The sequence below is a fragment of the Paramormyrops kingsleyae genome, chromosome 18 (assembly GCF_048594095.1).
Source record: "Paramormyrops kingsleyae isolate MSU_618 chromosome 18, PKINGS_0.4, whole genome shotgun sequence".
NCBI lineage: Eukaryota > Metazoa > Chordata > Actinopteri > Osteoglossiformes > Mormyridae > Paramormyrops > Paramormyrops kingsleyae.
Genome location: NC_132814.1, coordinates 11,385,734 through 11,408,757, shown reverse-complemented (window position 1 = coordinate 11,408,757; position 23,024 = coordinate 11,385,734). Strand labels below are relative to the sequence as shown.

Genomic DNA, 23,024 nt, shown 5'->3' with positions numbered 1-23,024 from the left:
CAATGGTGCCAAAAGGTGCCTCAGAGTCTATTTCTGTACCTATAGCTACAGGATACAACTGGCAGGCCCTTGAGGGTTCAGGGTGACAAGCAAAGGTACAGAGTGGTATTTATTTATTTTTTTTTCTGACAGTGCATGGCCAAGACAGTGAGACGCTAATTGACCTAATCGTGTGTCTTTGCCTTCTGGGAATTCGGAGGCGAAGGTGAGACTTAAACATGGATGCGTGACAAAACGAGGGGCATGTGGGAGAATCGTCCCTAATGCAAGAGGCTCCCGCGAAATGCATGACACTTAGTGGATCTGCAAGGTGCACATACAAAGATGGGGCCCGGAGTCAAACTGGGAGCCCTGGGGATGTAGGGTCGGTCTGCTGACTGTCATTAATTATTTACACAGCATTGATAAGGTTTCAGTAACGCATTCAGGTAAATATGTTATTTCTGACACAATCTGACACAAAAATAATGAATAGTGTCAAAACATGAAATCCTACATGATATTGCTATAATGCGTAATAATCTTTGCTTCTTAACTGGAACAGTGTCTCTCTGTTGACAATGTGGTTCCATATCCAGCAGGGGGAGCTGTAAAGCTCACTTGCCCTGAGGCTGGGTTCTCCACCTCGATGTCTTTCATTTGCTCCAGTAGGTCTGCCTATTGGGCATCTGTTCTCGCATGTGGTAATGAGTCTTCAGGCTGCTACCACAAACTGTGCTCTAATTTGAGGTTTGGGCAGATCCTGAAGTTCTTCCAAGGATGTGTAATCGGGGTGGTTTTGTACGAACAGCTGAATGTGCAGCATCGTATAATGCTGACTTCAGGCAGTATTCATTTCAGTGTGCAATTCGGCTTATTTCCTTCACACCCACATCTTCTTGAAATATCTGAAATAAAATGGCGATTTTTGCGTAATGTTCTCTTTGATGTGTCATATCATGATTTCTGTAATTTCACCCCCCTTCCTGAACGGGGGGGGGATTTCAGGTTTTTGGTGACTTGTCCAAGTATAATAGGGCTGTGGTGTGAAAGTCTTGCAGCGTCTTGGCTCATAAAGTTAATGAAATAGATGGGGGTCGTGTGCGGAAGGTCATCAGTTCCCATCCCATGGTCAGAGGTGCGATTGCACCATAGTGCCCTGAAGCAAGGTCTTTAACCCCAACTGCTCCAGGGTTCGGCTTTCCCAGCTGTGCACCGTTTTGGGAAAAAATGCATGCCAAATAATCCCATTGTCTTCATAAACTCTTGGAATTAAGTTTGGGCAGGTCCACCATGGTGGAAATGGATCTACCGTGCACTGCTCATTAATGCATCTTTAGTGTTGATTAAAATCTTTTCTAAATGTGAAAAAATAGCTATTATTGCAGATTTTATGGTTGAAGCTCTTTTTGAGGGGAGGTTGTTCTGGGAACGTGACAGATCCTTCCAAACCAATGACTGTAGCAGATGTTTAGAGAGCTTCACTCCGATTGGTTGGAGCCTCCCCTGCTGCGTGCTCTGCTCACACACGTTCTGCGTCGGCATCTGTTTTTAGCTACCTTTGTTTGTTTGTCGGTCTATGCTACTTCCTACTTTCCCGGTTAAAAAAAAATGGGATGAGACCAAGTGAAGCCGTAGCTTCCGGCCCCATTGTTTACCCCCTAGGTGAGAGTCGGGGGGGCCTGGACCCCACCTCCTTTGGCTTTACCTTTGTTGGGCTGCCCCCAGGAAGCGCATTGTCCTGGCGACCGCGGGAAACGCACGTTTCTAAGCAGGCTCCGCGTGGGCGGACAGCTACAGCAGCGCACCTAATGAGCGGACGGGGGGCATGAAAGGATTCCTGGCCACGTTGTTTTTCTTCTGTGGGACAAAAATGTATTTTGGCCACGTTTTAAAGACCCCATAATGTGTGTCCTCTGCAGAGTCAATGAAGAGAGCGTCTTGTGGCGAGCAGCTTTGTTTTACTAGGAAGGTGATGTGGATGTTGGAATTTGGCACTTATACTTTAATGCAGTTGTTAAAGGAAACAAATAAAGGCGATAACTGGATAAACAAAGCACTTCATTTGATAGGTTATATTAGGATATATTGTTCAATGGGGAACATTTTTTTTAAAGAATTGCTTTAATGGGGCGGCATGGTGGTGGTGTTTAACACTGTTGCCTCTTACTTCTGGGACCTGGATTTGAATCTCTGCCATTGCTCCATGTGTGAGGAGTTTGCATGTTCTCCCTGTGATGTTGTGGAGTTTGCGTGTTCTCCCCGTGTTGTTGTGGAGTTTGCATGTTCTCCCTGTGTTGTTGTGGAGTTTGCATGTTCTCCCCATGTTGTTGTGGAGTTTGCGTGTTCTCCCCATGTTGTTGTGGAGTTTGCGTGTTCTCCCCGTGTTGTTGTGGAGTTTATGTGTTCTCCCCGTGTTGTTGTGGAGTTTGCGTGTTCTCCTCGTGTTGTTGTGGAGTTTGTGTGTTCTCCCCGTGTTGTTGTGGGGTTTCCTCCAGGTGCTCTCCCCCCACCACACTCCCCACAGTCCAAAAACATGCTGAGGTTAATTGGAGATGCACACCTATGGGCAATTTGGCATGTGTGAGTGTGCCCTGCAATGGGTTGGCTCCCCATTCTGGGATGTTCCCTGCTTTGTGTCTGTAGCATCTCATATAAGCTCCAGACTCCTATGACCCTGAATAGGACACGTGGTTACTGAAAATGGATGGATAGCAAAGCTTTCAAAAAAGAAGAAAAAAAAACCTCACTAAATCCAATATATTATGCTCTATCATTGGCACTAATGCAATGACATGAATATTAAATAATGAATACTAATTGCAAGATGGATCACTGGGCTGTTTATTACATTTTTGTTCATTCCAGTCATTTTAAGAGTGAGATCAAGTTAGATATTTTCTGAACATTATACCAAAATGCCTTCCTTTGGGAGCTGAAACTGACGTGCAATTTGGATCTCAGCTCTACACAGCGAGTACTTGCCGTGTTCACAAAGGTGAAAATGACCTTCTACACTCTCAGTTCTGACACTTTCAAGGTGTTAATTGTACTTTGCATTTTCACTTGGACTGATAACACAGCAAGAGATATCCGCTGAAAAGTAGGAAATATGCTTTGAAGAGGACTGAAAACAGTGTATGCAAAATATGGTAAATAGTGTATGGAGAGTATATTTCTGGCCAAAGATTATGAAAAACAGTGCAGTTCAGTTTGAAATTATTTATGAGGACTGACCGATACATGGGTACAAGGAAATGTAAAACATGGGGTAAAAAGTATATATGTGTAATTAATTGTTTTTATCTGTCTATCTATCTATCTATCTATCTATCTATCTATCTATCTATCTATCTATCTTTATTTTATTTATTTCATTTATGTATTTATTCATTTGTTTGTTTAATTCCTGCTAATATTTATTGTCTTCTAATACTTGTTTTTTATATCGACCTTTTTGTCATTAATTAACTTAATATGTGATAAATAATAAAGACGAAAGATACCTGCACATTTAATACTTTGATACTTAAATATGAAGCTAATTAACTCCCATGGATACATATTAATATTCTTCTTTTTGACAATAATGTTAATGGTTGCAGTAATGTTAGTAGCAGTAGTATAATGGTATTATTTATGTAATTTTAAATATAACTCTAGATGGAATACTCTTGTTCTAATGTTCAAAGCTCTCAATACTGTGTATTTCACACATTCCCCAAGTTAGCCTAGCATACCTCCCTAGTCACTTCAAATGTACTAATTAGGGGAAATGCTAAAACTGAATTATTTGAAGCCAAACATTGTTGAATGGTGTGTATGCTTAGGGGTTATCAGATGGGCAAAAGGAATTTTTAAACTTCTGAAGTGCAAATGGAATCAGAAAATTTTACAGATTGTTTTTTTTTTATTCCATCCATAAAAAGCAAGAAGTGGAACTTAGTAAAGCCAATCAGGAATGGAACAATGGTATTTCATGTTTGTTTTTCGAAGTGCCATTTGTATTTTCTAAATTCCTTTTACTCATACTAAAGATGTAATTATCCAGTATTCTGTCATACTTAATACATGCTGTTCTGCCTTAAATGGTTCAATACCCACTCTTCAGTCTGATATATGGAAGCTCAACCTTCTGGACTAAGACGTGAATCTGATGCCCACTTTACCATGAACACAGTAGGGCCAAGCAGAATTGGCCTGATGCCTATTTGTCTCTGCTTTGATTACTTCTAGCTACACATGGCGCCAGAGTTTACCGGACAACGTTTCACAATAGGAAGTCCACTGATTACAAAAAGAATGATTTAGACCTCCTTCCTGTCCTGTTTGTAGAAGGCCTTGGCATTTGCACAAGGAATGCACATAAAGTAAGGATCAACCGGGCTTGTGTCTGTTTAGACCCTTAACCCCACCTAACGAGCGTGCTCAGTTCTCACGCCCACACGACAGCCGGCGAGGCTCATGTTGGCCACGCAGGTGGAGGTCGGCACATGTCAATACCCACCATGGTCAAGATGGAGCATCTGTTGCCTGGGTCAGGATCCCCAGGTCAGGTTCCTCAGGTCAGGTCACCGGCCTTTTCCGTGCCGAGCTGTGCTAGTGGGCACTTAGGTCTGGCCCCTTTGCTGTGTGAATCTGCCTTCCGAGGCTGTAGGTCTGGCCCCTTTGCTGTGTGAATCTGCCTTCAGAGGCTGTAGGTCTGGCCCCTTTGCTGTGTGAATCTGCCTTCCGAGGCTGTAGGTCTGGCCCCTTTGCTGTGTGAATCTGCCTTCCGAGGCTGTAGGTCTGGCCCCTTTGCTGTGTGAATCTGCCTTCCGAGGCTGTAGGTCTGGCCCCTTTGCTGTGTGAATCTGCCTTCCGAGGCTGTAGGTCTGGCCCCTTTGCTGTGTGAATCTGCCTTCCGAGGCTGTAGGTCTGGCCCCTTTGCTGTGTGAATCTGCCTTCCGAGGCTGTAGGTCTGGCCCCTTTGCTGTGTGAATCTGCCTTCCGAGGCTGTAGGTCTGGCCCCTTTGCTGTGTGAATCTGCCTTCCGAGGCTGTAGGTCTGGCCCCTTTGCTGTGTGAATCTGCCTTCCGAGGCTGTAGGTCTGGCCCCTTTGCTGTGTGAATCTGCCTTCCGAGGCTGTAGGTCTGGCCCCTTTGCTGTGTGAATCTGCCTTCCGAGGCTGTAGGTCTGGCCCCTTTGCTGTGTGAATCTGCCTTCCGAGGCTGTAGGTCTGGCCCCTTTGCTGTGTGAATCTGCCTTCCGAGGCTGTAGGTCTGGCCCCTTTGCTGTGTGAATCTGCCTTCCGAGGCTGTAGGTCTGGCCCCTTTGCTGTGTGAATCTGCCTTCCGAGGCTGTAGGTCTGGCCCCTTTGCTGTGTGAATCTGCCTTCCGAGGCTGTAGGTCTGGCCCCTTTGCTGTGTGAATCTGCCTTCCGAGGCTGTAGGTCTGGCCCCTTTGCTGTGTGAATCTGCCTTCCGAGGCTGTAGGTCTGGCCCCTTTGCTGTGTGAATCTGCCTTCCGAGGCTGTAGGTCTGGCCCCTTTGCTGTGTGAATCTGCCTTCCGAGGCTGTAGGTCTGGCCCCTTTGCTGTGTGAATCTGCCTTCTGAGGCTGTAGGTCTGGCCCCTTTGCTGTGTGAATCTGCCTTCCGAGGCTGTAGGTCTGGCCCCTTTGCTGTGTGAATCTGCCTTCCGAGGCTGTAGGTCTGGCCCCTTTGCTGTGTGAATCTGCCTTCTGAGGCTGTAGGTCTGGCCCCTTTGCTGTGTGAATCTGCCTTCTGAGGCTGTAGGTCTGGCCCCTTTGCTGTGTGAATCTGCCTTCCGAGGCTGTAGGTCTGGCCCCTTTGCTGTGTGAATCTGCCTTCCGAGGCTGTAGGTCTGGCCCCTTTGCTGTGTGAATCTGCCTTCCGAGGCTGTAGGTCTGGCCCCTTTGCTGTGTGAATCTGCCTTCCGAGGCTGTAGGTCTGGCCCCTTTGCTGTGTGAATCTGCCTTCCGAGGCTGTAGGTCTGGCCCCTTTGCTGTGTGAATCTGCCTTCTGAGGCTGTAGGTAGCTCCCAGGAGGACCTTAAGCTGTTATTTATACACTATTCTATATTTAGAATATGTTTAGAAGTTGTAATTCTATTTATAAATTAATTGACTGATTAATTAATTAATTAATTAATGAAATGCATAAAATTCAAATCTGTATTCAAACATTTCTGTGAGCTAGCAAAAAAAAATAAAAAATAAAAAATCACAGGAATCCACCATAACATATAAATATAAAATCTTTATTGCATTTATTTTCTTACACATATTGCTAAAATGTCTGAATGCAAATACCCAATTAAGGAGACAATATAATCAGTGCATACATTTCTCATATTTCAAACCAGAACCACAGCCAGCAATATTAAGTTACACAGATTCATCCATCTTTATACTGTCTATTTAACTGAACATCTTACATATAGAATATTTTAAGACTGAATGTTTACCCTGAAAATACTACATTCAGCCTAGAGCTTAGAGTGTGAAGCAGACCACACCGACTCTGCCCACTGGGTAACTGGGAGTTTCTGATACGCGGATACACATCCCAGTCAGTGGCAGCGCAGCATAAAACAGGATCATGTCTCTCGCCATCCCTTCCTATATTGCAGTGTTCAGTCCAGTCCAGTCCTCCAATCCAGTCCTCACACCCACCAAAACGTGGACCGTCTGGCATGGTGCTTGGCGGGAGCCACAATATGGACCGAACGTGGATTCCACAGGACCGGATTATGAAACACTGCTTTACTGGGTCAATTTTATGAGAAATACGAACTAGCTAAGCAAGGACACGTCTCTTATTGAATCAGCAATTTCATCTGCCAGCTGGTCGTTCCTTGTATCAGACATTGTTTATGTATAAATAGCAGACTGTTCCAATACATCGGTCATATTAAATCGACATATATACAAGAGTATACCCAAAACAGGTGGGTTTTGAGTTGTATAAGAAATTGTGTTAGTCCTTTTAATAGAACAGCTGGAGGATATAATGTCTTTTGGTTAATGTGACAAATTTCAATCGAAATGGAGTTCTAAATGTATAAATGATTAGATACATTTTAAATATATTACCTCATTAAATACTGATTGTTTATTCCGTATGTTTTCCAGATAGCATGTTAAAAGCACAGTCACAGTGTAATGTGCCAAACCAGTGTGTCACACATAGAAACAAACTCTCAGCAAAATCTATTTACTGTTTGACATAAAAAAATACAGAGTTAAAATTCTTCTAGCTGGGCAAAAACTCTGAGAAGTAGGTGCTATTGTTTCAAACTAAGAGAGAGAGCACTTCCATTCTCCAGTGAGGCCTAATATTTGAATAAATGGAGATTATATTGCTGTCAATTTTGTCAAGGTGATACTCAAGTTAATGTCTAAAAATGGCTTAGCTATCTGCCCAAAGAGACACTTAATATAATTTGTTTCATGAAAGGAATTTTAACCATTTCCAGTTAATATTTATATAAAATTATATATACAACAAAGGATAAGCGGACCCCGATTTGGTCATTGTAACATCAATGACACGTTTCTAATTTATGACATGGTACCAGACATAATTAACCACAGTACAGCATCCCTTGGTACAACTTTGAAAGCTATTAAATGCCAGTGTTTTTGTTTATCAGTAGACAAATTAAGCTGAACACAGAGGAGCACATACCTGAGAATGCAGGGGGATTGCATAGGGGAGAGATTCAGCAGTAACTCGCAATGCATAGTGGTGGAGGCAGATATGCGGTGTGTTTTTTGAACACCGCCATGACAACAGGCGTTATTTTCATCCACGGTGCTTGTAAAAGATACATGGATGTTGACTGGTGTACAAAGGAGCAGAATTAACTTGAATTGACTTGAGTTACCTTGTTTTTCATTTGGTTTCTTGAGCTGAGTTCTGTTTCTTTACCATAACTGAACCACAGAATTTGTTGGCTAAAGCTTAGACAGAAAGCAAGGACACCATTTAGCAGATACAGTTCAGCTACCACCTCAGGCGATGAAAAGCGGGAATCGGAAGCCCAAGGAAGTGAGTCAGAGTCGTCCCGGCAGTTAAAAAGGTGGCACGGAGTAGCGCATGACATCGTTGTAGTGCGGGGGCGGACTGTGACACTCCAGGCTGGGGTCAAAGGATGGATCCTCAAGACCGAAGTCTAGGGTGGAAACCCGCAACTTGTCCTGCTCCCAGTCCGACAACACGGACTCCTTCGCCACGCCGAGAGGCTTCATTCTGAACAGAAAGGAGAAAATGGACTGAAATCTTCACACATGACCTCAGCTGCTAAGAAATGTTTACTGCATAGATTGAATTTCATATTTAGGAGGTAAAAGAAACTCTCCAGACTGGAAAAATAGAAGGGCACCTGGCATTTTACCTTCGTAATGTCAAAATCAGTGTAATCATTCTGGCGACTTTTGTTTCATGAAGATTATTAAAATCAAGGAGTAAAGGTGCCGGGATCTCAGTCCGGCACCTCATTGTCAACAGAACTGGCGATGGACTGTTCTGTGTCTACTGGAACCTGATTATCTGTCCTGACGCCACGGCTGTAATCTGTCAGCTGTGTTCTCTATCCATCCATTTTCAGTAAATGCTGATCTATTTCGCTCTACAGCCAGCTAGTTCTGGTGAACGCAGAGCAGCACATGCCACGGCTGAACATTTTCATGCGCTAATACGACTAGCATGTGCTACGCTGCACTTGTACATTTGCAAAGGCTATTATTTTGCTGGCATATTGCTACAGGAACACTTCAGATTTATATACGAAATGGAAGATGGATGGATGGACATAACTGACTATGATCTTATTATATTGCTGAGTGCACTTCTGCAATGCCAACCCACTAGGGGGTGTGTGCAAGCCAGGTGGAATTTTCCAGAACAATGGTATCGCTGGGTAGGGGGACTCCACGTGAAAGTTTAATAAAGCCTCCTCATGTCAAAGGCGACCGTGAAGGAAAGGCCCGTCGGCGGCCGCGTTTGGGAAGATTCCGGCTCACACTCTAGGATTCTGTCCATCCCACAGATGTGTGAGTGACAGCCTGCCTGCTCCGCTGCCCTCCGCCCAGCGTGTGGCGCCATGAGGAAGGCTGAGCTCACAGTGAGGACTGGGCGTTAATATGGGGAGTGTGGAGAGGTGGGGGGTGGTGCAACTTGGAGACAATGGTTGCTGGGAGTGGAGACGCAGAATGCACACCATGCAACCTACTGGAATGTTTACTTGGATCTTAATGACCGCCATTAATCAATAAACAGAGCTATACATACATTACAGAGAAAATGCCTCTTTCCTTGATGTTATATTTCATTTTATTTTAAGGTTCCTGTCCGATTTTCTTTTGATTGCCTGCAAAAATACGTCTTTTTGTTTGAAACTTTATTTCATTGTTTCTACATGTAACATGTTAAACCACTTGATGGGTGGTGATTTATAATAGAGAGGTACCCTAGAAGTCAATCAGTGTGTCCTGGTGGAATCACAACGGAGGCTGGCCTCCAGCAAACCGCCCAGAACGCAGCGCTTGCCAGATTTTCCAAGTTGGACTCAGTGTTTCAACTACCAGAGCTCTCAACTTTGATCTCAACTAAATTGTCCCCATATTTGAAGTTTAAACTGCAGTGGTGTCACACTACATTTAACCTAAAACAAGATGTAATCTACTGGGAGTGTGAATAATGACCTGGGGGGGGCTAACATTTTTGGATTAACCATTTTTTGGTCTATAGTTTAATCATGACCGATCTCCACAGCTTCAGTAATCTAAACATAAGGCAGGACTTATTCCAGGGCAAGAGGCAACCAAGATTAACCTAAACGATTTATGAAAGAAACTGCCATAATATCAACTCTAAATGGCTGTTTTCTCAGAACTTGAAATTTAAACAAAGCCCAGGATTTAATCACTATGGCATTTTTGTCCATATTGGGAAAGTCTCTCTCCTATGTGCTTGAGGTCGTAGGTGATGTGTAATGCTCAACCATACAAAGAGGTGGAGTACCCTGCTCTCAGAGACATAGGAGGAAGAGCCAAATTACAACAGGCACTTAGAAGCTGCATCTGATATTGGCTCATTGCGTATTTCGACAAAAGAGACCATGGGTGAATCTCAATACCAAGAACGCAAACAAGGTACTTGTGGTCTTGGCAAGACAGGACTTGCTAATGCAGTGAATCATGGGATATTGGTCTCATTTGGCGAGGATGCAATCAACATATCCCTGATATTCGGGGTGGAGCAAGACCAACATCCGGGGATTTTTACCGTCCTTTGTACTTGTGTTCATAGTATTGGACCTGGTCTTCAGAAATGGAAGATGATGTAAAACAGGTATATGAGAACACAAGATTCAGCCACATGTAGGTGGATCTATGAGAAGGTGAGATATTTACCCAAGAGCTTTAATGCTCAAAGGTCCAGCCAGCGACTCCAGTCGCTTCAATGTCTTCATGTCATCAGAAGACAGGCCCACACCACTGTCAGACTGGCCCACCTGCAGAGCACATACCCGGCACCGTTAGCAACTGCCGGGCTGAAAGAAACACGCATCCAGGGTCAAATGACGCTTGGGTTGAATGGTCAGTGGGATGGCTGGGATTGACTCACCTCACGGCTCTCATTTGTGTCGTCTTCTCCAACAACCACGTCAAAGGTCTTGACGTTCCTATTATTAAAGAAACCCCATTGTTATGAGATCATGTGATGAGGAGGTGGAAAGATACATTGCACTCAGGATTACCTTTTAAAACCATCATCATCATCACAACTCTACACCTGTGAACTACTGTGAAGTCAAAACAACCCAGCCTAAGTAATTCAGGATATTAATTTCCTGGTTTAAGAAGATACTTACTTTGCTGAATTAAAGTTCAATGTAACAACAGTCAATAATGCGGCAAACAAAATACAAGACCGTGAGCAAAAGTGAAAAAATACAATCCAAGTGCTTACTGGACTCCTCTGATTGTACAGTATTTTACCTAATGGTGCTTTTCCACTGGCATACAGGAAACGACCCGTACCTGAGCCACACTGCAAAGAGAGACTAGTTACAGTGCGGTTCCAGCTCACTTTGGTTTTCCACTGCAGAAAGGCGTTGCTGGTTTTGGAGAGAGACAATGGCGTAAAACTGAAGAGACGCTTATTTACTGTTCACACGGCGCTCATCATGATGCACTATGTGTTAATTTCTGCTAGCATGTCTGTGAGAATCATCGTGTTATGCTGGTATCAAATGCTAGCAAAATTAGCATTCGCTTGCGTAAATTTGCATTATGAATAGATTCCATTCAGGTGTTCTATAGTATTTTTTTAAGCAGGAGATTTTCTAGTTCCGAGTTATCAGAAGTGCATCAATACATTGCAATCTGTGATGCTACTACAAATGGATAGAGTATAAAATGTACATTTTTTCTTTAGATAATCCATGCGTAGAACACTGGTATCCCCGTGCATTTTGACCAATCAGATGGTGGTGACGCAACAAGCTCTGTTTGCTCAAGCTTTTGGCCCTGCTAGTAAACAGGGTCATATTAGCATTGGTGCAGTTCTGGTATGGACATTCGTCAGTTCGCGGTACGGGTCGGGTCCGGCTCGGTTCAGTTCTTGGTGGCTGTGGAAAAGCACCATACCCAATTCTGTTCCACACTGAAGCTGGCAGCTTTTACTTGACTGAGTCTGAGGGGAGATTGACTGTCTGGGATTTGGTAGTGATTGTCTTCCAAGATGCTGACCCACCATGTATTCCCAGAGTCCCTGCGAGATGTAGACATGTCATCCTCTATGGTGGAAGTGCTGGAAACGTCTCCCTCTTTGATGGCCAGGGCTGTGTTAATGGGAATATAGTGCTTCCCTTCCTGGAACGGCAACATGAAACAAGGGAAAGATCTGAGTAACAAAGCAACTTTTCAAGTAAGCCATGCTTAGCAGCCTATTAACGATAATAATAATAATACTAAGTAGAGCAAGAAGTAGAAACATTACAAATGAAATATTTGTATATAAAAATATTCAGCTCCAAAAACCATTAGGCACCTCTGAATTTCAACATTTTTAAAGACGAGGTTCTTTTTCTTTTATTGCCAAATTGAAAAAAATGGCCATGGCTGAATATCACGTTTCTTTTACGCTAATGATTTCCCCTCATTGAGAAGTTCACTGAACCTGAAACCCCATTTTCTACCTTCATTCGTCTTTAAATTCCCTAATGTATTTAAAATGTGCAGCTCATTTGGGAAACGGTATTGTACGTCTGTCAGAGACTCGACTTCCATCTTGCCCACGTTACGGGAAACGCTCTGAGTGGCTGCCTGTTTGGGTTAGTTTGCGAGTTCCCCCAGGGGCAATTCCTCCGTCCTTGAGACCTTTAAAATGACAATCCTGTCCTTCCTTCATATTTATGTGTGCCACTGTTCTTAAACTGAATAGGAAAGTGATTTTGAGCAGTTTTCAATCCCAGTGTAATGCCAATTCTCTACTGCAAGGCAATGTGGGAATGAATGAAAGAGTGATGGCCTTCTGCAGACTTTGTGGCCCCACCTGCTGTACGTTGGCCTGGAGCAGGTCTCCGAGTCTCTCCACCAGGTCCGTGAAGGTGGGCCTGTGGTTCGGTTCTCCCTGCCAGCAGTCCAGCATGGCCTGGTATCTGGGGAAGGTACAGGGCATCACATCGCACGCCTCGCAGTTTATTAGAGAGATATGCTAGCGGGTGACACTCATACATCTTATATGTCGGCTTTGCTTGACCAGCTTGCGTTTTCCAGACACTAATCGGCATCCTTGCGGCAGAGATATGCACCCAAATCAATCGATCTCTCCTTAAACTGAAGGTGTTCAATCTGTCCCCAATGCACACTCAACCAGCAATGACCAACGACCATGCAGAATGCCTCTGTTAAAGACCGTGGTGTCCTACACTGGAGTTCTCTATTACCAGTCAATTCAAGATGCAACATTAAAATGGTTGTCTTATGAAGAGGGATGAACTCACCTATCAGGCCACAAATCCCTTAAGCTGTTTGTATAGTATCTTTCTCCTGACCATTTGCCCTTCCCATATCTATCTTTCTTCACCAACATCACCATTTGCTGGTACCTGGATTGGCTGCTTCAGCTTTCACAGAAGATCACAGCAAATGCAGATGATTCATTATTTACTTGACTGTTCCCTACCTGCCCTTTACCCTCTCCATCTGTGTTTGTTTTTGGCATGTAGACCTCAGTGTTGAGAGTTTTCCTTCGCAGATTAATCAAAGGAAACGGCTCTGCTGTAATTTGTCAGCTCCTTAATAGTGTTTTCCAGGTGGTATAGAGAAGAATTTAGCAGGGTGAGATCAGAGGCTTGGGGGCGGCTATCGGGATGATGATGATTTTTGGTTGCCGACATTATATAGACCAGGGCCTGTACTATGAAGCGGGGTTACTGGCTTATCGGGGTAATTTGTCGGACTTAAGGTACCACAGTGTAAATGGACATCATATTCATTCACTTACATTTTGCCCAGACTACCTTAAATCCGACAAGTTACCCCGATAAGCCAGTAACCCCGCTTCGTAGTACAGGCCACTGGAGACATCCATGGTTATACTCCAAGACTGGCTCATGGACTTTTTTGGGGTTCAGGGGGAACTGAGTGAATGGGTCAAATTATTGTAGCCAATGGTAGCCTAACATTTGTCTTGCTCATTGAAATGTCTCTGAATGACCCCACTAAGATCATGAGAATCTTTGGGGACCCTTAATCATTGCATATGTATTTGGTTTCATTCCACCTTTAGCTGTCATCAAGCTCCTGATGAGCTGAATCTGTGCTGGTGGTGGATGTAATTTGAAGTAGGAATGGTTTAGCGTCCCACGTAAGGTTTGGGGTCCCCTTCCTCTCCAAGACTGTATAACTACAGGACAGGATCTCTGTGAGATCACTTCAACATCCGGAAATTGACGTGCAACCGTGGCAGATTTATTGGGGAGCTCCTGCTGAACTTCCTCTGGGTTTCCACCCTCAGGCTTCTGACTTCAAAGGTCAAGGTTAGGGTCAAAGGTTAGTGAGCAGAAATGGGGTCAAGGAGTAAGTAAACGATCCACATCAGAGGTCATCTGGAGCAGCGGTGGAAATACCAAAATGACACCTGGTGAGGTGGCTGTCAACTACAAGGTTTCAAGGTTCCATGTTTTTGCTGTTACATGAGTTCTGAGGAACACGGTGAAATTCTTGTGCCACAGTTGCAGGGGAGGGGACAGGTGTGGGTGTGTGTGTGTGTGTGTGGGGGGGGGGGGGGGACAGGACAACAGCAGTGAGGTAAAGGAGCAGACAGCAGTGTAGTGAGAGATAAGACAGTTCAAGACAAAAGACAGTGCAGTAAGACAGTGCAGTAAGACAGTGCAGTAAGACAGTGCAGTAAGACAGTGCAGTAAGACAGTGCAGTAAGACAGTGCAGTAAGACAGTGCAGTAAGAGTGCAGGGCAAAAGATAATGTGATAAGACAGTGCAGTGAAAGACAAGACAAAAGACAGTGACGTGTAGGAATTTTAGTCACTACAGAAGGAAGGAGGGAAGGAAGGAAGGAAGGAAGGAGGGAAGGAAGTATTACATTTATCATTAAATTGGACTGTGATTCCTGCTTTTTCCCAGTGCCTGCATTGTTATTTATATATCAATTCATTTGTCTTCTGCTGCCGACCACATCTCTGCTTGCCTTTCAGTAAGCGACTCCTTCTCACATAGATAAATACTTCATTGAAATGGCTACCATATCAGTAAGACTACTTTAACCTGTTCCTGATCGCGGGAAAAAGGGATGTGTGCTTCAGAAGTGAACAGGCTATTGAATAAAAAGAACTGCAGCCAAAGGTATGTGAAAGCGTCACATCCAGCGGGTGGTAGATGTAGCTCAGATAAGGCCAAAGGATCAAAGGGATTGTCTTTCTCCTGCTTGTATTGCTTGTTGAATATCCTTTTAGTCCAGGCTCTTAATACCAGCTTTAAAAAGTCCCGGCAGAGGTTCAGTTTCAGCACGCCACTTACAGCATCTTGCTAGAAAAACCCCGACTCACTTAGGGGATATTCCAGCCAAGAGCCCTTTGCTTGTCGCTGGGAGGGTTGGGGATACCTCTGGTCTTTCAAACTGCCTGGTGGGTTAGTGTTTTCAATTTCTGGCCCAGTTTATGCTGGTCTCAGATCAGCTTGGCCGCACAATCATCATCTACATGTCCCTCATCTGTACAGCCACCCCCCCCCCCCACGCCCTTCCCAGCTTCGAAACCTTACACTCCACTTCCTGTCATTGCGTTAATGTGAGACGCTTCCCTTCCCCCTGTTGTGCTCCGACTAAGGGCCCACGCTTCTGTCCCGGGAGACGGGTGATGAAGCATGCCTCTCCAGCTTAGATCCAGGTTTAAAGTTTTTAAAGACTGTTTAATGGGCACTGATTAAAAGAATCTTCCCTAGGGCCTCTTAAAAATGATTTATGGATGATAAAATATGTCAGGTTGTGCTACACCTTCACTAAACAGGAGTCAGGGGGAGTTTTCAGGACATTTAAGTGTAAATATGGGGGTCTGGGAGAGTTTTCAGGACATATATGTGTAAATACAGGGGGTCTGGGAGAGTTTTCGAGACATATAAGTGTAAATACAGGGGGTCGGGGAGAATTTTCAGAAAATATGTGTAAATGCAGGTGGTCTGGGAGAGTTTTCAGGACATATAAGTGTAAATGCAGGGGTCTGGGAGAGTTTTCAGGACATATATGTGTAAATACAGGGGGTCTGGGAGAGTTTTCGAGACATATAAGTGTAAATGCAGGGGTCTGGGAGAGTTTTCAGGACATATAAGTGTAAATGCAGGGGTCTGGGAGAGTTTTCAGGACATATAAGTGTAAATGCAGGGGTCTGGGAGAGTTTTCAGGACATATATGTGTAAATACAGGGGGTCTGGGAGAGTTTTCGAGACATATAAGTGTAAATGCAGGGGGTCAGGGAGAATTTTCAGAAAATATGTGTAAATGCAGGTGGTCTGGGAGAGTTTTCAGGACATATAAGTGTAAATGCAGGGGTCTGGGAGAGTTTTCAGAAAATATGTGTAAATGCAGGTGGTCTGGGAGAGTTTTCAGGACATATAAGTGTAAATGCAGGGGTCTGGGAGAGTTTTCAGGACATATAAGTGTAAATGCAGGGGTCTGGGAGAGTTTTCAGGACATATAAGTGTAAATGCAGGGGTCTGGGAGAGTTTTCAGGACTGATAAGTGTAAATGCTGGGGGTCTGGGAGAGTTTTCAGGACTGATAAGTGTAAATGCTGGGGGTCTGGGAGAGGTATGCATGGAATATTGCCCGACAGTGTAGATCACCTGGTGGGTGATGATTGGTGGAGAGGGGAGGTGTCCTTACATTTCGGAGGAGGCGTATTCAGGAGCTCGCATCCTCGTCCCGTCCTTCAGTCGGCAGCAGAACTCCTCGTCAATCTGCAGGCCTGGGTATGGTGAGGCACCTAAGAAGATGGCAGGAAGGTCTCACAAGGTAGAACGTGCCTCTGATACCAGCTGGTGCTCCTTTACCATGAAATGCAAGCGGCTTAATGAACGCAAGCCAAAGGCACATGTTATGGGGAGTTACAATTACCCCGCTTTGTTAAAATAATCGAATTGAATGAGGTCCACACCTAGTATTCTTTTTTTAAAAAATCACATTGGAAAGACTCAGTATTATTGCGATAAAAAAATTCTTGTCATCATCATGCTTTTGATTAATATTGACATATTTTTATATGATCTTTCAACCTATTATCCAGTACAAGGCAGAAAGGATGTTAGGTATATTTTTTAATTCGTGTAATGCAATGTCTGCCACAGTTTTAAGGTGAGAGTCATCATTTATTATTTTTATTAATTGCAGAACAATTTACCTTTGCTTTTTCAAACAGTGTATTTTAGTCGTGGCACCTAAAATAACAAGATAAGGAAATCCAAGAGCCCAAATTCAAGTCTGAGCTGCCGGGTTTTGCGTGCTGCGTAATATATGTATGCACACACACTGGGAACAGAACAAACTTTTGACCTGTGCAAAAGATCAGGTTTCAGGACTGTGTGTTTATAATTTTGCGATAACTTCTGGTGCTCCACTCTTTTTCTCGGAGACACCGCTTAATGCCACCCAGATGTGCGAGGTGTCACGGTGCACTGGTATCCAAGGCAGCGTTCCCAGTGCTCCCACTGGGATGCCGGCACTGCCAGCATGTGGTGGCGGACAGTCAGTCTGAGACCTAAAGCACATCAGGGTGTTTTAGCTCCACACCTTCAGCGACCTAAAGCACATCAGGGTGTTTTAGCTCCACACCTTCAGCGACCTAAAGCACATCAGGGTGTTTTAGCTCCACACCTTCAGTGCCTTAGCTACCGTGGGCAACTTTGCCCCCAACTTGTTTTTAAGTCTTAGAAGTGACTTTGTTTACTGATATATACAGTACAGTACAAAAGACTTAGACAGCCAAATTAATGTTGAAATGATCTTCATGTTAACGTAAAGTTATGATATCATGTCTGTAAAAGTCTGTCAGCTTAGCCGTTTCATAACATCTCCTAAAGTCCCCCCAGAATATTCAGTAATCATCCAATACGCCCATGGATTTTTCGACTCGACTACTGGCACACTTCATATGGCTAATCAATACCTCTGACTTTTTAAACAAATTAATTCATTGAATGAGCTGGTGGTGAAATGTAACGAAGACATGGAACGGCTGAGGTGCCCCTGAGGAGAACTTTGGGAACTGAAGCGGTGTTCATCTAGCCATTCAGCTAGATATCAGTAACACAAGAAATTCCTCTTAGTTTCTATTGCGTTACTCTTAGTTTGCATATGCTCTAATTTTCTGATTTTTGTTCTTTCACTTATTACGCATATAGGAGGGATTTAGTTTAAGGATCTTGATCAAGGCCTCAATAAGGCCTTCAATGTGAAAAAGCTACCATGCGTTAGCATGCTGCCTGTTGCATAACTAAAGAACATATATTTCATAGACATTAATATTTCTTGGCCATAACAGAGCGACTCTGGGACATTCTGCAGGATTACGTGTGCAGTCGCCAAGAATTTGCATTGACAGCTGGGAAGAAATGCATAACTGAAACAAAACATATTCATTCCCTTTTAATAACCCCTATCCTACTTCTCTGCTCAAAGAAACAATTAAGGCGGAGTTATGACTCCCTGCATACGGACCGAATCCAAACAGACAACAACGGCCTGAAGGGAGAGGTCATCTTTTGTATTGTGAAGAACTGATATCTTTGGCATACAAAGCTGTACAATAAGATTCCCAACTCTTAGAGATTCAAATATTTATTAAAAAGCTACAAGCCTCTACTGCTGACATGTGCAATGTGACACCTGGCCAATTTGAGGAGAAAGTAAACAAAGAGGAAAGTGGGACGTGTTTGTTTCTTAGAAGCAGTAAAGTAATAATTAATGTTGATTAATGTTGTACTTACAGTGTGGATAAATGGTTAAATGTGCTATAAAGATGTTGTACTAGTGTTCAATTTATTTGAAGAAAACAGTTATGATAAATTGGTAATAACATTAAAAAGTAAAATAAAATTTAGTTTAAAAAGGTTTATCGAGAAGGTGGTATGTAGGGCAGCGTTCAGACCATGACCTACCCAGAGAGAAGATCTCCCACATGAGAACTCCAAAGGACCACACGTCACTCTGCGTGGTGTAGATCTTATCGAAAATGGCCTCTGGAGCCATCCATTTCAGTGGCAGTCTGGCCTGAAGACAAAGAAGACAAAATCTGTTTAGTTAAATGTACAGTTCCACACTACTTGCTTATTATTACAGTGTCAGGCAATACATTTTTGCCAATGTCATATGCAGGGCGGTTTGTTCCAAGTATGTTTATTTTAAAAGTGCGTACTTTTCCCCTGTCTTTTATGGATTGTGAAATAAGTGTTGGCAGGCTATTATTGTGCTGTCAGTCAGGTGGAGTATTTGTGAAACATAATCCCATGTAGAGAAGTTTCTGTTCCGTGACCCACGCTAAGCAGCTACAACTAGCAGAAGCTGACAAAATGATAACTGCTAAGTTGAGTTTCATTTCTCATCTGTAATGGAAGGGTTTTAGCTTACATCTCCCTTGCGCACGTAATCGGGGTCTTTGTAAATGTCCCTCGCAAGTCCAAAGTCACAAATCTTCACAACGTTGTTTTCAGACAGCAGGATGTTTCTGGCAGCCAAATCGCGGTGAATGCACTGGAAAGAAGAATTATACTTTTTACGAGGAACTTATGGTGAATCTTTGTAGACACCATTCATTTTAACAACCCTGCATCCACAGTAATGACCAAGCAAATTATTTGTTTATAGAAACAAGTTGATTTACACCCCCTTTGGCCTGTTTTGTGGAAGCACCTACTGAGAGTTACTCAACATTTACTCGACATACTACACGCATCATTGGTGCATCTGTGGTCCTGAAGACCCCTTTAATTGAAATCATCTGGCTTCTGATCCACATGCACCAGATTTTCCCAAAACCAAACCCCCCTGCCTACCATCACACATCTGGGTCCGAGGCGGGAATCTGGTGCGGCAGAAACAGGTTGCGGTGCCTATTTGTGTTAAATCCCTTCCTGGTACTCCCTACAATGGGGTGCTACTGAAATGCCTTCTCCGTGCCATTGTCCAAATTTGGCCATTGATCAAACTGCAGCCTTACTTGGGCAGATTCTGGCCACGAACGTGGGTTCAATATATCTGGACGACTGCTACGGGCCAGTGGCTTTGGATAAAATCTAGATTCATAATTTATCCCTTCCAATTAAATTCAGTGTTGACATTGGCATTTTACAATAAATTGCTCATTAAATATGTACCTTGTCAGCCATTTTTTACTGGTTATAAAATAAAGTCTAGGGAATTCTGGTTTGCAAGGGACTTTCAAATAAAGATGAGAGAGTAAACGTACTTTTCGTGAAGCTAGAAACTCCATGCCTTTCGCAACTTGAAAGCTGTAGGAAATTAGGTCCTCCATTGTCAGAACCTTCTTGTAGAGATCCTCTGTTTCTGTATATAAAACAAAGGTGCATTAAAAACAAACAGATATTCAATAGTAGTTTGACCTCCATAAGAATCCACTGTTGCCTGGCACTGCTCCTGGTATTTGCTTAAAAAGCAGGAAGGTGACCTTTTCATCCATATTTGTAACAAAACAAAATCTTGCTTCATTACTCTGCAGATGTAAATCTATTTCCAGGTGTTACCCAAAACAACATCCTCTTAGGAGAGCGATGACCAGGCCCTTGTCTAAAGGGAGTTAGCGTAAGACCAGCACTTTGTCAATGATGCTCAGCAGGCGGTCTTTGTGATTCAAGCGCCATGTTTCCCTTTCTTCTCCCATCTGAGTAAACAGTTTATCGAAGGCCCAGAATAACAAACAACAGACCGGCAGATGCATTGGAGGCAAGGAAACGACCAGCACAGCTCAGGGAAGAAGACTAGCCAATGAAGTGCCTGCTCGTAAATCCAATAGCTGGAGTTATATTTACAAATGGAAGGGAAGACTTCTCTGGGATACCAAAAGGAAAACAATCGAGGGGACCTTGAGTTCTGGCCGGGGATGGAATGGGTGAGGAGAGGTGGCTGCTGGTGGCCACAGAGCCGGGGAAATGAAGACGGTTACCTTCCTCTTCTTCCTCCGAATCGCAGTAGCTCTTGTCTTCAACGAACCCCGAGCTGGCGGAGCTCCCGGTACTGGCCACGCTTTCCAGCCTGCGTTTGATCAACTCGCTAAGCTCACTGAGCTCGCAGCTGGACCCCGAAGCCACCGTCTTGCTGGATGGGTTCTGTGAGTCCGACGGAACCCCAGACAGAGGTCAGTCACACAGGGCAGGCAAACTTCTAACTTTAACTAGCAGCAAAAAAATCTGAAACCCTGCCCAAATGAAATATATAACACATAAACACAGCAGACATGTGTAGACCATATGAATGCCTCGGAAGAAAAATTCCTAACACGTCATTTTCCCATGTACCTTGTAGACAATGAAGTCGGCTCTCTTGCTCCGTAGATAATTGGACAAGTTCCCATATTTGCAGTACTCCACAATTATCATCAAAGGACCTACACCAGCAAAAGATAAAGAGACAAATATGTGACATTGCTCGCTTGTAATTTGTTAATTATTGCCTTTGATTTCCTCCTTTCACTACAGAGCTGACAGAGCTCCAGCACTAATTATTTTAGTTTCTCGATCAATTTCATCAGCCAGTATCTACTTCTATCAAAAACATTCCACCAAAGTTGAAAATTAGCCAGACTGTGTCATAATGCAACAAAATGGAGTTAAATCATAACACAAACTTCTTCTGTTGTCATGTGATGTTTTGAATAATCAGGAGAATTTACAATATGGCATTATAATCTCATAAATTTGAGTGTGAAGCCCCTTTGGTACCTCCAGACTTGGTGCACGCTCCCAGCAGATTGACCACGTTGAGATGATTGCCAATGTGGATCAGTATCTTCAGCTCAGACATCAGGGCCTTGCACTCATTGGACGTGGCTCCTCCTGTTGAGAATCCACAGAATGAGACTCCGTAAATTGCCCTAATTCAGACCAAAAATGCAAGATCCTGAGAGACAAATTTCTTTTTTAATCTTGAGTTGCGTGACTTAAATTTATTGCAAGATCATTCACATTTACGATAAATCAAGTCACGAGTCAAATTCAGATTTCCTTTTGTCAAATTTTCACTTTATTAGACACTTTAAATCTAGTTTTTGTTATTATTAAACCTTTCAAACATTTTGAATGTGAAAAAATTTAGAGCACTTCAGAACCGACATAGCCAATTCCTTTAGAAAAAGCAGAACCTTTTGTTATATTGTTAGGAAATACTTTTTTACTACTTAGAGTAACCAGAAATGTAAAATGCAAGTGGTGTGTATTTTTCAATTCAATGTTAACATTTTTCCCAGTAAAATTTTTTTAAATACCACTCAAATTTTATACAAAAAAGTGTATTCATATTTTCATTTGAAATGGTAGAAATTAAGTGTATTCTAATGTACACCTAATGGTAACTAACTGTCTGAATGTACTTAGGCTTTTATTAAAAAGCAATCTGTGTCTCTATATAATTCAAAGCTATCACTAGATACTAAACTATTAGCTAGCTGCCATATGCTGTCAAGTCGATGTAATCTCCCGGTGATTACAGAGATGGTATATCTTCAGAATGTCCTGTCTCTTTGGTCTCATTTTTCGGGATTGCTGATATGATGCTCTTTGTTTGATTATTGAGTCCATCTTCTTCCCAGTCATCCTCTTTCACCGTAAAACTGTCCATCTGTTATGGTTTTTGCCAGTGTATTGGGGCTTCTCATAATATGCCCGCTGTCTTTATTTTTAGATATACGTAAGTACTTTTGACATGTTTTCTATGTCCTTCATTGCATCATTGCTGAGTTCCAGGCTACTAAATATATCTGGATGCACTTTTGTTAATGACTTTTCCCCAGGTTCGGAAATATCTATGATTCTTTAACATCTATGTTTTTGCCATCAACAAATACACACTTTGGATACTGTTCCAGTGGTTATTAACCTTCAGATTTTCTGTATTTCCTGTATTAGCCCATCAAAGTGTGTGGATGTTTCTACCACAAATCTTCTCTCAGTACATCTTCCGCAAGTTGAATTTGCATGGCGGTAGTATGTAGCCTTGCTTAACTCTTCTTCCGATCTGAAAGCAGTCAGTTTCTCCATATTTCACCCAGGCAATGGCTTCATGGTCAGATGTTTCATGTAACCATGAAAGGCTCTGGCACACTCATTTCCAGGTACCCCCTAGTTTTCTCTGCTATCTACTGCACAACGGCAATGATGTTTCTTGTTTCTCAACTTTTCCTGAATAAACTCATACACCTTGCATTTGTAGTCTTTGTGGGATTCTAAACTTAACTGAAGGGTCATTACCGTAATCTTACTAATATGGGGCTTTATGAGGGAAATTTGGTGCTAG

The 23,024-nt window shown here is 43.1% G+C and overlaps 1 protein-coding gene across 1 annotated transcript in view; it reads right to left on the bottom strand.

The window, feature by feature from the left end:
• Positions 1-6,217: 6,217 nt before the first annotated feature.
• The window catches only part of LOC111838006 (vascular endothelial growth factor receptor kdr-like), a 44,862-nt gene continuing 28,055 nt past the window's right edge, over positions 6,218-23,024 (bottom strand). Inside the window, exons 19-30 of the mRNA XM_023800545.2 lie at positions 21,455-21,568; positions 21,032-21,120; positions 20,680-20,842; positions 19,966-20,063; positions 19,128-19,250; positions 18,659-18,770; positions 16,389-16,488; positions 12,544-12,649; positions 11,743-11,861; positions 10,612-10,669; positions 10,398-10,498; positions 6,218-8,232 (exon numbers count right to left, since the gene is read on the bottom strand). Of these exons, the coding sequence (XP_023656313.2) occupies positions 8,055-8,232; positions 10,398-10,498; positions 10,612-10,669; positions 11,743-11,861; positions 12,544-12,649; positions 16,389-16,488; positions 18,659-18,770; positions 19,128-19,250; positions 19,966-20,063; positions 20,680-20,842; positions 21,032-21,120; positions 21,455-21,568 (1,361 nt within the window). The 3' untranslated portion in view covers positions 6,218-8,054. The remainder of the gene's footprint in view (positions 8,233-10,397; positions 10,499-10,611; positions 10,670-11,742; positions 11,862-12,543; positions 12,650-16,388; positions 16,489-18,658; positions 18,771-19,127; positions 19,251-19,965; positions 20,064-20,679; positions 20,843-21,031; positions 21,121-21,454; positions 21,569-23,024) is intronic.